Source organism: Drechmeria coniospora, chromosome 02, assembly GCF_001625195.1.
Source record: "Drechmeria coniospora strain ARSEF 6962 chromosome 02, whole genome shotgun sequence".
Taxonomy (NCBI): Eukaryota; Fungi; Ascomycota; class Sordariomycetes; order Hypocreales; family Ophiocordycipitaceae; genus Drechmeria; species Drechmeria coniospora.
Window position 1 is genome coordinate 7,539,572 of NC_054390.1, and position 13,824 is coordinate 7,553,395.

Genomic DNA, 13,824 nt, shown 5'->3' on the forward strand with positions numbered 1-13,824 from the left:
TCCACAGCAGGGAATCTAGCAGTGGATGCGGAGAAATGACCTCTTTCTAGTAGACCGAAAAACGACGAAAGACCTGGGAAGACCCTGTCTGCCAGAAAGTGAGGTGTCGACCATGTATCCTCCTCCGTCCGAAGCAACGTACGAATTTCACCTGCGTGTCTCTGGTCAAACCTTGTCTACATGGATAGCATGACCGCTGTGGCTTGCGCATGCCCGCCTACTACCGTACGTGCGGTACCTGTACCAGTTGGGGCCGCTGACTTTGCAGAATTGGTTTGTTGGGTTGGAATTCATTCCTACTCCGTATCGAGTATTACAACTGCAGATTCATGTACATGTATAGAACACTGAACATGAGGGACGAGAACTGCCATGGCTGCGTAGGTAATACCTACCAATATACGGAAAAGTGCGCACAGATACTCGAACAGGACAGCGGCAGCCCGGCCGAACAAACTGCTCTCCGTTCAAGAATAGTATGTGGCGACCGTGCTGGCAAAAATACGCTGATGCATGTCAAGAAATGAATCAGAGTGGGCGCGGCACGTAATGGAGGCGATGAAGAACGGCAAACCCGATGGAGTTCGTTTCGCCCTCATACGGCTAGATGGATGCAGTCATGTCAGCACCAGTGATCCCGATTCAGCGCTGATGGCAGAGTATTTTCTGATGCATACCGAAGTACTGTACAAGTAGGTGTACTTGTACCTACATGTACTGTACACTACTACCTACGGAGTACATGCACTGGCATTCCGGAGCACTCGCTATTAATACTACGCCGTACAGTACGGAGCGCTTGCACCAGACCTGATTCAAAAGGTAGCAGCTGTAAGTTTTAATACTTGTACGGAGCACTGGGTACTTAGTCCAGTTTGTTGTCCGAGATCCGTACAGTGTGCTCCGTAGCAAGGAGCAGCAGGTGTACAGTGCACTTCAGTACAGTACTGTAATTTACAGTACATGCACATGTACTTGCGTGTGCATGTGCTGTACGGTATGTACACATGTACACCCACCGTATGTCCTTGCACTTGTAAGTACAAGTACGTACAGTAATTATACAGTACCGTGTAATTACTCTTGATGTGTGCACCTTTCAACGCTTCCACCGTCCTGGCCGTTACAGTGGACCTACCCACGCACGAGTACAGGCAGCCACAGCTCGTATTCCTCTTGCTGTGAAGCGTGAAGCTTGCATGCATTAGCGTGAGAGGACAGGGCATAAAGGCAAAGAATTTCAGCTGGTCTGTATGTCTTTGTCCTCGGGCACATGAGCAGTTGTACTGTACTCGTACATGTACTTGTACATGTTGAAGTTGTTCCGGCACCTCACGCGGGACGATGCGGTTCTGGGGATGGCAAAAGGGCAGCGAACACTCCGTACGGATACTCCGTAATTACAGTACAGCATACTGTAAGTCCATGTACTTACAATTACAACTAAGTAAGTACTTTTACAATTACTTGCACTGAGTAGTTGTACTTGACTACTCCGTACAACAGACAATTATTATACGGAGTAAGTACATGTACAGTATTATTAGTAAGTGGGGATATCGCTGACTCCGTCGGAGTGCGGAGTGCTTGGGGGGGGGGGGGGGTTTCAGGCTTGGAGGGAGCCTGCAGGAAAGGCGTGGCGGGTGTGAGCAGGTGGGTCCACAGCCACTTGTATTGTTTGGTTTTTTTACCTACCCTACTCCTTACTGATGGAGTGCTTACTCCGCACAATCTGGGCGTAGTGTACTCCGTATCGAGCACCAGCATCTGACACAAATTGGCAGTTCTCCGTATTCAGTACTCCGTACAGCTGGGACGTATTGCACATTTACGAGTGACGGGTGCTCAATTGGGTTTACATGTACTTGTAGTTGTACTCCGTACAACAGGAGTGAAGTGCACGTACTTACAAGAAAGTACCTAGTCTACGTACTTGTGCGGAGTGCAGTGAATAGGTAGTACGGAGTACTCCGTACTTTGGACGGGATAGACCTACCTTGGTACTTTTCTGCTCCGTAGTGTATATGTACTCTGTGCAGTAGGAATACTTGCAAGGCAACAGGAGTTTTACAAGTACATTTACAAGTACACATACATGGACAAGTACGGAGTACTTAGGTGTGCAGTGTACTTAATACTCAGAATTAATACTGTACTCGCACATCCTTACAACCAAAGGGTACGGTACCGAGTACTCCGTAATGCTGTAATGCTGTACGTATTTACAGTAAGTACTAGGTACTTACACCTACACCTACAGCGCACATTAGTGCGAGTAGCAATACTAGATAGAACAAGGGTTCAACCTTCTGGAAGCGCCACTTCAATTGTCAATACCTACCTAGTACTTATTTCCCCCCAAAAGCGCAATGCTGGACAGCAAAGTGGAGGCTGACAATCGTCGACCAGAGTGTGGAGTGTGGACTATTAATTCCCTCCTATACAAGTAGTGTTATAACCTTGACGCCTCAGCCTCGTGCCGAGGCGGGCCGTTTCATCAGCTACAGTACACCGTCATTCCCCGTTAACGGAGTGTTCCGTACGGAGTAGTGAAGAGGGGACTGTTGGACAGTGGCCGGTTCATTCGAGAGCATGGCGAACCGTGCCCGAATCTGTCCCAAGTAGTAGCTAGGTACTCCGTACGCTGCGAGTACTGTGCAGTACCTGTACCATCGTCTCCACATGTTGGGAATCGTGCTATTAGCTCCCTACCCGAGTAAGTACCCGTACAAGCAGTACCCAGCCTCATGTACCAGCAGGAACCTAACGTACAGTACTCCGTACATTGAAGGAGCAAGTGCAAGTAATACAAGTAATATTACTCCGTACACCTACGGAGTACTTTAAGTACATGCACTTGCATGGAAGGGGTGTACTTGTAGCTACCCGAAAACCCCATCGGTGCCCGCCTGTACAGGTACCCGTACTTTGCATGCATGTACTTGCATGCATCATCCGCTGACCCGTGCCTATTCCGACTGGCCTTTGCCCAAAAAGCACAGCCGTCAAGGTCCGATTCTTTCGTATACGCCTGCACTGCTCGTATTCATCGCCCGTCGTCCCGTTCATCTTTACCCACCCTTCCGCAGACAAAAGAAGCAACGCCCGAATCCCTCATCCACCGTGGAATCCCTTGGCGAACCCTCGGCGAGTGCTCTCGGTTGTTCGTCGCTCGCTTTTTTAACTTGGATGGCCCCCAACCTCCTTCTCGCAACCGTGCGGTGATGCCTGCGTTTGCTTGAATCGATTGACCGACCGCCGCAGAGATTGGGCGTCGACGGGTGCTTTTGCCGGCAGTAGTAACCAGCTCCTCTACCGTTACCGGCTTACCCCCCTCCCACCCCCTCCCCGACTCCCGACACGAATTGTGTCATTCATCGGCTCCGTTACTTTCCATCTATTCTCTTGGGCATATCCAAGCTGGTTGCCGGTACGCGCGGGCTCCCTTGCTGTTCAACTCTGAATTGCCCTTGATTCATTCGCTCACCAGTCTGCAGCTGCCGCTTATGCTTCACAGCATTAACGAACCAAGCACTCACGAGACGACGAAACGTTTCACAAGGTACCCAACCTACATCAGTCAGGCACGGCGTTCGAAAGGGCCTCCGGCTGCGCCCTGTGTCACGTAACCGGTCGTCATGGCCAACACGAGGCCGTCTCTCGTTCCCTCCCACAGCTTCAAGAGAATGCTGGAGCTGGAGCGGCAATACATGGTGGGTTTCGCCGCAATCCCTTCACTGGTCTCGGCTCGTCCTGACCAGCAGATGCTGCCAGCTTGATCGGCTGGACACCAACCAACCGTCCCTCTTGCCCAAGCCCTCCACCCCCCACAAGCTCGCCTCGGGCCGCTCCAGCATCCAGGTTCGCCACGCCGAGTTCAGGTCGGATCCGGCAACAGGCTTCAGCAACGAGAAATTCGCGGCCGCCAGACGCACGATCCCGCTAGCAATCAACACGAGCGCTGCCAGAACCAGACGCCAATCGGCCGTGGACCAGTATCGCGAAGCACCTTCCATGGACGATACTCCCACCGTCGTGGCCAGTCCGGTCGACACGCAGAGTCCCAAGCTCATCGCCTTCGAGTTCCCTGCCAAAGACGCGGACCAGCGTTCGATTTGCGTCTCCCCGAGCTGGGAGTCGCAGAGCCGACGCAAAAAGGAGAGAAAGTTGCTGGAGAAGCGGCAGAGGGAGGAGAAGCGAGAGAAGGAGCGGCAGGTGGTCGCAAAGGCTGCCGAGAACAGGGCAAAGAAGCGCATGTCGCGTCTCACCAAGCCGGCTCCGGCTCCGAAGCCGACCGAAGCTTGCAGCATGCCTCCCGGCGGCAGGCCGGATCCTCGTTCAGCCGCAGGCTCGAGGGGACGACAGGAGGCTCGAGCCTCGAGTTCTCTCGGCTTCACCACCGCCAACAAACCCGAGGCGCCGCCGAAAAAATCCCGGAGCCGATCGAGCTCGTTTGCCTCGATGATAAGGGCGCCCTTTGAACGCCGGCGAGCATCGGTCGGCCCTTCGGCCGAGCCCGAGTTCATCGGCGGCATCAAGCTCGAGTTCCAGAGGCATATTGAGAACGAAATGGCCGTCAACGACAGGGCGTCGACCGCCGAGGCGAGCACCCAGGCGGCAGCTCAAACCGAACAATCACGCAGGCGATGGTCCGCGCCTCTCAAGTCGTCCCCGCTGCCTCCGAGCCGCGGAACAGAGGTCAAGGATAGACATTACCCCCCCATCACGAGATACGGCAGCAAAGGCCAGCAGAATCCGTCGCTCACGCCGCCGACGGCGCCAGCGATACCAGACGTGAGCAAGGTCGACAGGTGGCGCGTTCGTGTGGGTTTGAAGCCGAACGCGAAAGCGTCCGAGGAGATGGCGAAGGTGGTGAGGGTCAAGGAGGGAGGTGCGGAGATGGAAGCCGGAGAAGGTGGAGGAGACCCGCAGATGAGTGCGACCAGGCACCAGAATGACGCCGTCGGTGCGACGATCCCGGCGTCTCCCAAGGACAGCCTTGCTCCGCGTCAGAATTGGTCGACGGTCGTGTCGGGCAGGCCGGTTGCGACACAAGCCAACCATGTCGAGGTGCCGCCAGCCCGGCCGCCGATGCAAAAGGCCATGGAGATGCTCGAGGGGGAGGGCGTGAGCAGTAACTGCCTGACGCTTTGCAATGCCGACAGCCGGAGCGTCACCTCCAATGGGTACAGAACCGCCCCGTCGTCGCCTCCGCCGGAGCCCCCCCAACGCAGCCCGAAGAGGAACAGGCGAGATTCGCCGCAAGGTTCCCCTCGGCAGCTTCGATGCGCCGAAAAGACCGACGTCTCCCCGGCATCTGGTTCCTCGGACGCGGATTCGCCAAGACGAGCTGCGGAGAAGCAGGTCTCGACGTCCTCGGACGCGCAGTCGACAGCGTCCCTCACGCCCAAGGCTAGCGGCAACTTGATCACGCCCAACACGGCACCGGCTCTGAGATTGATGGATGCGATGCAGAGCAGGTCACCGAGGCAGGTCGAAAGTGTGAGGAACCTCAGACAGGTGGCGGCGAGCTCGTCGGAAGAGTCCGGCTCGGAGGAGTTCCACTCGCCCTCGCCGCCGAGCACGCCGGCGACGTCGCGGTCGCAGTCGGAAAAGGGACCGCACCCGGTAGCCAACGACAAGAGCTTCAGCCTGGAAAGGGCGATGCCGGAGACGATCCCGGAGATGGAAAAGTTCTCGGAGAGCACGGCGGAAGACTCGGACACGTTCGGGGTCCAAGCCGCCGCCGACCGGGCTCTGGCGACATTCACTCGCGCCTCGGCGGGCCGGCAGGCGCTCGACGGAGGTGGCGAGCTGGCGTCGACGGCTGGGCAGAACCCCAAGCCGCTGCGGATCAGAAAGAGGAGCGGGCTGCCGCAGATGGATCGATCGTCGGAGGCGAAGGCGAGCCAGTCGCGGGCGGTGCCGGCGGGACCGAGAACCCCAGGGCCGCCGTCGCGACCCCTGTCGGCGACGTATCTCGAGGAAGCGCGGAAGCTCGTGCCTGCGGCACCGCCGTCGCGGGCGCCGAAGAAACGGCTCGGTCCTCCGGCGTCCTTTATCCTCCCCGGCGACGGTCCGGCATCGACGGTTTGCTCGGAAGCGTCGGCGTCGACGGAGACGATCACGATGTCGTCGACGTCGACTAGGCACGGCGGTGCGGCGGGGCGGGAGCCGGTGGCGAAGTTCTTCGTCGAGTGCTGCGGCTGCAAGTTCTACCACGACATGCCGAGCAACCTCTACGAGGCCATGGCGAATCCGAAGGCGGTGCTGAGCCACAGGGACACGATGGGGTACGGGGGGTCCATCTCGATCCAGTTCAAGTGCCCGTGGTGCAAGCACGCGATGAGCACGAACTGCTGCGCCGGGCTCGCGGCGATGGTCTACGTCACGGAGCGGCTGCACTGAAGGAGAAGGGCATGGGTGGATGGATGGATGGATGGATGGATGGATGAGTTTCACGACGACGACGACGACGATAACGACGGCTGGGCTGGTAATTTTTCTCTTTCATGACGCCATGATGTCTCTTCGCATGCGGCGCAGTGCGGTGCGGCTGGCTGAGCCACGATGCCGACGGGGTCCATGAGGGGATAATTTGCTTCATCAGATCTGGATCGCCAACTAAGGGTATATATAATGAGGGCTGACATTTCGCTCCTTCATGTATCGCTGATGAGCTAAGGACATGCTACCTGTAAAGTTTTATTCGCATGCAAAGAAATAGGAGAGTTTAAGGGGGAAACATGCTCCTATTCGCATGCAGAGGGCTCGTTGAGGAGCCATGTCGTGTTTGTACGATTTCAGGGCAATGCAAGGACAAGTACGGAGTACTGCGAACTATTAATTAACATGTAGCCTGAAGTGTAGGTGTGTACTGTAGAATATGTGTAGTGTACTTAGTGTAGGTGTGTACTGTAGTGTAGTGTAGTGTACTTAGTGTAGGTGTAAGTACTGTATTATACGGTACGGAGGCTGTATAGTACTGCGTGCATGTACTGCACATGTACACACCAACTCCCTGTACTGTGTGGCGCGGGTGGCGTTTCGGCTCTCGGGCGAGCATTCTTGTGAAGCATACCTGGTCGGTGGAGGCGCTCGGCTGTGGCAGTGCAGGATTGCCCGCCCAGTCACTCCGTGCAGGAAAGTACTTATATTCTTACCACGTACCCATGATGACCCACCGCTGACCCATCTCACGATACTTGATTCGTCGTAGCCCCAGTCCGGGCGGACCCCCTTTTCCTCTGTTGCATCAGAGTACTAATAACTAGGTACCTGCAGCAGTACATACATACCCCTAAGTACATGTACTGTACGGCGTACGGAGGACAAGTACAGATCAGGGTATCCGCGCTGCATACGAAGTACTTGTACATGAACCAGAGGACACCGTGCTGTAGGTTACTCGTACATGTACTTCGCTAGGAGTCAAGTACATGAACTGTGCTGTGGTGCAATTGTACTCCGTGTGGGGTATGCATATGCATGCTCTAGTTGACACTGTCCCTTGCAGGAAACGGGCTGCAGCCTCGCTCCCCGGCTATGCAGGCAACCAGGCAGCCAGGCAGCCAAGGTATTACCTGTTCAAACTCCAAAGAACACCTACGCATCATTCTCATCACCGACGACATCCGAATCATTGGCCAAAGTCTGCACAACAGCAAGCAGACATGATGAAAAGGCGACAGTCGAACGGTCGGTAGATCCCGCGAGTGCGTCCCAAATTCAGCGCTACCTCCGCCGGGTGGGGAGGAATGAGCAAGGTGCGTTTGGCTGGGCGGTGCATTCCACCATCATTCGTCTTCGCACTATCCGCGCTCTAGTCTTGGACAAGCTTTTCGGCCTTGATCCTGGAAGGCTTGCTTGCTTATTCGTTGTTGGCCCGCTACCGACGCCAGGTCCAATGCCGCAACCTTAGTCTGGATAAGCATGGGCCTACAGTACAGTACACCTGCTCGCTTCGTGCTGTACGGAGTAATACTGTACACATGCGATGATTAGAGGCTAACATGCACTCGCATCGCAAGGCTGCCAGTATCAAGTCGTCTGCGCAAGGACCGTGGCGGTCACCCTTCGATCGATGCGTCGAGATTGTACGAGTACGTACATTGGCACCTACAGTATACCATGTGCACATATATGCCTACGAGATGCCGTACTTGGTGCTGTGCCACGACATGACGACGAGGATGCTTAGGCATGTGTTGACGGTGTATTACCGTATGTGCGAGTACGATGGGCGTATGACTCCAAACCGTTTGCCTCCGCGGAAGCTGGAGATGGACCCTTGCCGTGCAGACGCCAAGTGGAATACTAACATTTTGAGCATGATTAGTTCGACGCGATTCAGTGGCAATGCAATCGAGGTCGCGCCACCATCCTTCCCACCTCGCTAGCGGAAATTGCTAGTGGTGAGGGACGAACGCCTCGACAATGGTATAAGACTCCAATCCCCCCGTCGGTCCTCGGTCCCTTTCGCTTCGACTCCCCTTTCGCTACGCGTCCCGTTCCCGTACGCAGACCAATCTCGCTCATCGGCAGCCGCGATCCCCATCGCATCGCATCCCGAGACGCCGTGCCGAACCGCCGTCGATCTTGACCCGCACACCTCTGCACGTACCGCAAAACACCGCCGAACCGCTACCCGGCCGCCATGCGCTTCGATCTCGCCCTCCTCTCGCTCTCGCTCCTCAGCACGGCCTCCGCCATCGCTCTCGAGACCCCCCGAGACGGCGTGAGGATAGAGCTGAGCGCTCGAGATGACCTGCAAAGGATCAAGCGCCGAGGTGGTGGCGGCGGCAGGAGTCGCGGATCATCAAAGTAACGCCCCGACCGGCCCAGCCCATCCTCCCGTGCCTGCTAACGTCGTGCTCTTCACAGCCGCAACACCCGACCGAACTACAACACCGGCGGCACCTCCAAGTCGGGCACCGGCGTGACCCCCCGCTTCGGCGGCGGTCGCTACTACAGCGGAGGCGCCACCAAACCCTTTGCCTCCGGTCGCCGGAGCGCCTTGGGCATCGCCCCCATCATGCTCGTCGGCGCCGCCCTCGCCTTCTGGCCCGGCCTCTGGCTCCACGGCGCCTGGGTCTACCCCTACAGCCACGTTCATCACTACCACAACGCGTCGTCGGGCGAGGACGAGACGGCCAACGTCGTCTGCGGCTGCGCGAGGTTCGCCGCCTGCGGCTGCGACGAGAACAACAACACCGCCTACTACGACGACCTCCTCGGCAACGGCTCCTACGCCGCCCTCAACAAGAGCGTCGTCGACATGGGCGAATACAACGGCAGCAAGACGATCCTCATCAACGGCACCCTGGCCAACGGCACCACGGCCGCCCAGGAAACCCCGACGCAGAGCGCACAGAACGCCCAAAACACAAAGGTCTCCGCCGCGAGCTCCATCACATCCATAGCCCACGCCGCCGGCTACTGGCCCGCCGTCGCTGCCGTCGTCGCCGCCGTCTTCATGACCTGACGCGGCCGACAGTTCACCCTGAGCCATCCCTGATCTATCCCTGTCCTCCTTCCCCGCTCTCCGTCTGTCCGGTTGCGCTGCATGCGAGTGATGAGCAATCGCCTAATCAACTCGTGACCGATACCCCAGCATGCGTCGATGGCCCACGCAGATGTCGTCGATTGCCTGGCGGTCCTTGCTGCTGGACCGTCACTCCCGCCAATGCCGGAAAAGGCCTGTGACGGCGACGGACATTTCGGGCTGCAGAGTCGTCGCTCGCCCTGTTGTCAGTCCAGTTCCCGGCCCGGCTTGTGCTCGAATACGCTCGATGCCGTCCATCGCTCGGCTCACGAAGCGAATTTTATGAACAACCCTTCCCGTATTGTATGCCACTAGTTAGGAGTGTAGGGATATCCAAAAATGATGAGTCATGACAAAATTCTATTTCAATTCTTTTCATCCATCTTGTCTTGCTGCTGTGAGTCGGCGTGTACGTCATGTCCATGTCAAAGATTCGTGAATCCGCCCAAGTAGCAGGCCAGCGCATCGTGCGTCATGGCACGGCCAAATCAGCATTCGCCCCGGCCCCGTTGCTGTGACCGCTGTTTCCTTGGTCACGCGCGACGCACGCCTTCATCCTCGCTAAAAGCTGCCTGTCCCGGCTCAGCTTTTTCTCGAGCTCGCATCGTGCAAGACGGCATGAGTTGTCCCATTGTTCTTCGCTTGGCATCGTGCCATATCACCAGTGTGCAGCAGGCCTGCGATTTGTTCCTCCATCACGAGCCAAGCGCTTCGGGCACCATTGCTCCCGGAATATGATGCTCGATGATGCGATACAATTCCATTTCATTGTTGCACTACCTGCACATTGTTCTTTGCCTAAACGTCGTGGTCAGTCGCAGTCAGGATGCAAACAATACGCACGACCGAGGGGACAAACCTTCCACTTATCCAACTCGTCCTGTTTCGCTTTGTACTGCTTCACAAGGTCGTCGAGTACCTTTCTGAGCCCCTCTTGGTTCGTCCGGAGCGCGGGCACCACATCCTTGACCGTCCTCTCGACCAAGACGCCGTTGATTAATCGAAAGCACTTGCGATCCTCCGAGAGAGGCTCCAACGTTTCTAGAACAAGCCTGGTGAACGCCGTAAATTAGCAACATCCTTTGTATTTTTGAAGAGGGCGGTGACGGTGGCATGGCCGACGGGGAGCACCATCCCACAAAGGCCGGCCATCGTTGCCGCGCACCCTCGGGGCCGGGGAGGGGGCACTGGGAAAACAAACTTGTGTTCTTCAGCCTCCTGCTCAATGTCGCCGATTTTCTGCGCCACTTGCTGCAGCGTGTTCTTGTAGTTGGAGTAGGTCGCTTGAAGGTCTGCCGGGAGTCAGCCAACATGAGTCCTCGCTACGGCTCCTGCGCGCCATAGGTTGAACGCACCCTGCTGCTTCTTCGCAGGAACTTGCTGCTGCTTCTGTGCCGACATTGTGTAGAAAAATCCGCCTTCCCAGAGGCGATGGTGATGGCCTGGAAAGTCTTGCCGCCGTTGGCAATGAGGGATGGTTGGTCTAGCTTTGCTGATGACGGTCGACGGAACGGTTTGGCGGAGCACGATAGCGATTGGCGTCTCCAGCATTGAGAGCGACCCTTATCCAGCTGGTGGGGTCGGATCGCCACCTCCAGCTGCGCCACGGCACGCTGTTAATCAATACCTCTTGCACTAACAGACACCTTCATCAATATGGCAGTAATGGCTTAGCGCGATTGATACTCACTATCACCCTCTTGCCTGTACTGTCCTAGCCGAGCCAGTGCATGGGCAAGCATTCAGTGGTGCATCGCCGTGACGACACGAGTCGCACTTTTCTCCGTCAGGCAGGGACCTCGCATTTCGCATTCGTCCTCTACTTCATTCTCAGGCAAGAAAATGCATCCCCATCTGCACACGAAGAACGCTCTTGGTATGGCGTCCTACGCGATTCTCCATTCCCAGCCCCTCGACTAACTGGCCGCGACGCAGCGTGCGAAGACATCATCGCCGTCCTCGAGGAGTGCCATGCCAAAGGGTTCATGCACAAGGCCATCGGCGGCTGCAATGGCGTCAAAGACAAGGTGAACCAGTGTCTGCGAGAGGAGCGAGCAAAAATACAGGCCGAGAACCGGGCCACGGCCAAAGCGAAGCGCGATCGGATCAAGGCAGAGCAGAAAGATTTGGGATTGTGAGCTGGTCAACGGCACCGAACACGCGCTTTCAACTCTCTCTCGTTTGTCATTCCACCAAAATTTCTCCGAGGAAAACGGAAGCTGTACCATATTGAATCAAGCGTGGCTGGCGTTGGAGGGAATATGAGAGACGGTCTGCTTTTGCCATGACCACGTACGACTACAAACACTCGTCCTCTCGCAACGACGCCGGCGGCATAGGTGACTACAGTACACTGTGCTACAAGAATCGCCATTCCAAAAAAAAAAAATGTACATGATCCCCATCAGATGGCAGCATGCCACTCGAGGTAGCCGATCGTTACATCGTCTTGCGATAGGCATTGCCAAACGTGAACATTCCAAAGGCAGACAGGACGCTGAGCAGAACCGGGACGGGCTTTCGGAGCCGAATGGCTCGGGGGATGGCGGAGCCACCAAGGATGATGGAGGCGAGCAAGCTCATTTCGGTACCGTACGGCTCACGGTTATGCAGCCGATAGCCGCCCAGGCCGTCTGTTCCAACCTGTCAGCTTCGGTCTCTCGTCCGTTTCGCCCGGAGGGCACGTACAGAGCACACCGACGGCCGAGCCAGCGACGAGAGAGGGAACGGATTTTGTCCTGACGTAGCCCATGATGCCGCCGCTGGCAGTGAGGGCGGCGAGGATAAAGGACGATATCTCGAGATGTTGCGACGACTATGTTTGCTGTCGTGTCAGCTACGAGCCTCGAGCGAAAGGAGACGGCATTCACATACCATGGTGGTGAATGAGAAAGTCTCGAGGTATTTTTATGTCGCGCACGTAGCTTGATTTTATGGGAATAAATACGAACGTATATCTACACGGGTTTGATGAGAAGGGGATACTCGTGGTTTCTTGAACAACTACGCATCATCATCGTAGGAGGAGGGGCTGGGGAAGCTTTAGGTGCCTGGTGCCTCGGAATAATTGACAAAGTGAAGTGGGTCACGCGCAGCCTCACACCACGGAAAGGGTACATGATGTGTAACTGTAGCGTACGAAATGCATGCGCACCAGTGTTGCTGTCCATGTACAAGTACTTGTACTCTACTCCGTAAGTACAGTGCACCGTACAAGTAATTACTCCATACTACAGGTACAGTGCAAATAGCAAGTACTTACTTACTAAGTAGGTACCTGCTTGTACTTGGAGTCTTAGCGGTACTTGCGAGTACAGGATGCCGTACGTACAGTACACCTGTACATCCAATGTCTTTAACCAATCACAAGCTACACCACCTCCCAACCCATCCGTGGCCGTTCCTGGCATCTCGACCAAGGTCCGTCACGACTTCGCATACGCATGCACCTTTGTCGGCAACCATCGCAACTGACCCAGAATGGCACCAAAGAAGAACGCCCGCGAGTCGACGCCCTCGGCAGCTTCTACCACGAATGCTAGCACCACCACCACCACCAGTGGCTCCGCTCCCGCTGCGTCGGTGAAAGCTGCGACCACGTGGGACGACATCCTCCACAACTTCTGCCAGCATTATTTGAAGCAAACCCCCCAGCGGATCAAGCTCATCGATGCTTTCCTCCTTTTCCTCGCCGTCGTCGGCGCTCTGCAGTTCATCTACTGCGTTGTGGCCGGCAACTACGTACGCATGCAAAGGCCAAGAGATGCAGCGCCGGCACTGCTAACATGACACGCAGCCCTTTAATGCTTTTCTTGCTGGCTTCTGCGCCACGGTCGGACAGTTTGTCTTGACAGGTACGTCGTCCCTGTGCCGCCCCAACTGGCCACTTGCCTCCGTTGACGCTCATTCTCTTCCAGTGTCGCTGAGAATTCAGACGACCGCATCGAACAAGAGCGACTTCCCAGCAGTGTCCCCCGAAAGGTAAGCGGACTCATGACACGTTCACCCGCCGGAAAGGTGCCGACTGACATGACCCAGGGCCTTTGCCGACTTTGTCGTTTGCAGTCTCATCCTGCAATTCTTCTGCGTCAACTTCATCAACTGAACGGCCCAGCCTGGGCCAACGGAAGGAGCAGGTGTCCCACGCGGGATAGAAAAGTGTACCATATCTAGCGGAGTCGGAACGTCTGGTAAAATGTCTGACAAGAGAAGCGCAAAATTCACGTTGTGTTGAGTGGGATCCTGCCTGCGTTTTCTCAAGTGATGGCTGTTCCCTCACT

General features: G+C 56.2%; 6 protein-coding genes across 6 annotated transcripts; 4 read left to right on the forward strand and 2 right to left on the reverse strand.

Moving 5' to 3' along the window:
* Positions 1-3,638: 3,638 nt before the first annotated feature.
* On the forward strand, positions 3,639-6,408 carry DCS_05186 (uncharacterized protein; the record flags this gene model as incomplete). The annotated part of the gene is made up of 2 exons (XM_040802492.1): positions 3,639-3,713; positions 3,775-6,408. The coding sequence occupies 2 exons, from the start codon at positions 3,639-3,641 to the stop codon at positions 6,406-6,408; spliced, it is 2,709 nt and encodes a 902-aa protein (XP_040657525.1).
* Positions 6,409-8,656: 2,248 nt separating this feature from the next.
* Positions 8,657-9,484, forward strand: DCS_05187 (uncharacterized protein; the record flags this gene model as incomplete). The annotated part of the gene is made up of 2 exons (XM_040802493.1): positions 8,657-8,823; positions 8,884-9,484. 2 exons carry the CDS (start codon positions 8,657-8,659, stop codon positions 9,482-9,484), a joined length of 768 nt encoding a protein of 255 aa, XP_040657526.1.
* An 825-nt stretch (positions 9,485-10,309) lies between these two features.
* Positions 10,310-10,945, reverse strand: DCS_05188 (uncharacterized protein; the record flags this gene model as incomplete). The annotated part of the gene is made up of 4 exons (XM_040802494.1): positions 10,310-10,342; positions 10,404-10,596; positions 10,746-10,836; positions 10,900-10,945. The coding sequence occupies 4 exons, from the start codon at positions 10,943-10,945 to the stop codon at positions 10,310-10,312; spliced, it is 363 nt and encodes a 120-aa protein (XP_040657527.1).
* A 329-nt stretch (positions 10,946-11,274) lies between these two features.
* On the forward strand, positions 11,275-11,682 carry DCS_05189 (Cytochrome c oxidase biogenesis protein Cmc1-like protein; the record flags this gene model as incomplete). Its single annotated transcript, XM_040802495.1, has 1 exon — positions 11,275-11,682. One exon carries the CDS (start codon positions 11,275-11,277, stop codon positions 11,680-11,682), a length of 408 nt encoding a protein of 135 aa, XP_040657528.1.
* A 301-nt stretch (positions 11,683-11,983) lies between these two features.
* Positions 11,984-12,421, reverse strand: DCS_05190 (UPF0136 domain protein; the record flags this gene model as incomplete). Its single annotated transcript, XM_040802496.1, has 3 exons — positions 11,984-12,177; positions 12,233-12,359; positions 12,419-12,421. The coding sequence occupies 3 exons, from the start codon at positions 12,419-12,421 to the stop codon at positions 11,984-11,986; spliced, it is 324 nt and encodes a 107-aa protein (XP_040657529.1).
* Positions 12,422-13,024: 603 nt separating this feature from the next.
* DCS_05191 (uncharacterized protein) lies at positions 13,025-13,649 on the forward strand (the record flags this gene model as incomplete). The annotated part of the gene is made up of 4 exons (XM_040802497.1): positions 13,025-13,285; positions 13,341-13,398; positions 13,462-13,525; positions 13,583-13,649. The coding sequence occupies 4 exons, from the start codon at positions 13,025-13,027 to the stop codon at positions 13,647-13,649; spliced, it is 450 nt and encodes a 149-aa protein (XP_040657530.1).
* Between the last annotated feature and the right edge of the window lie 175 nt (positions 13,650-13,824).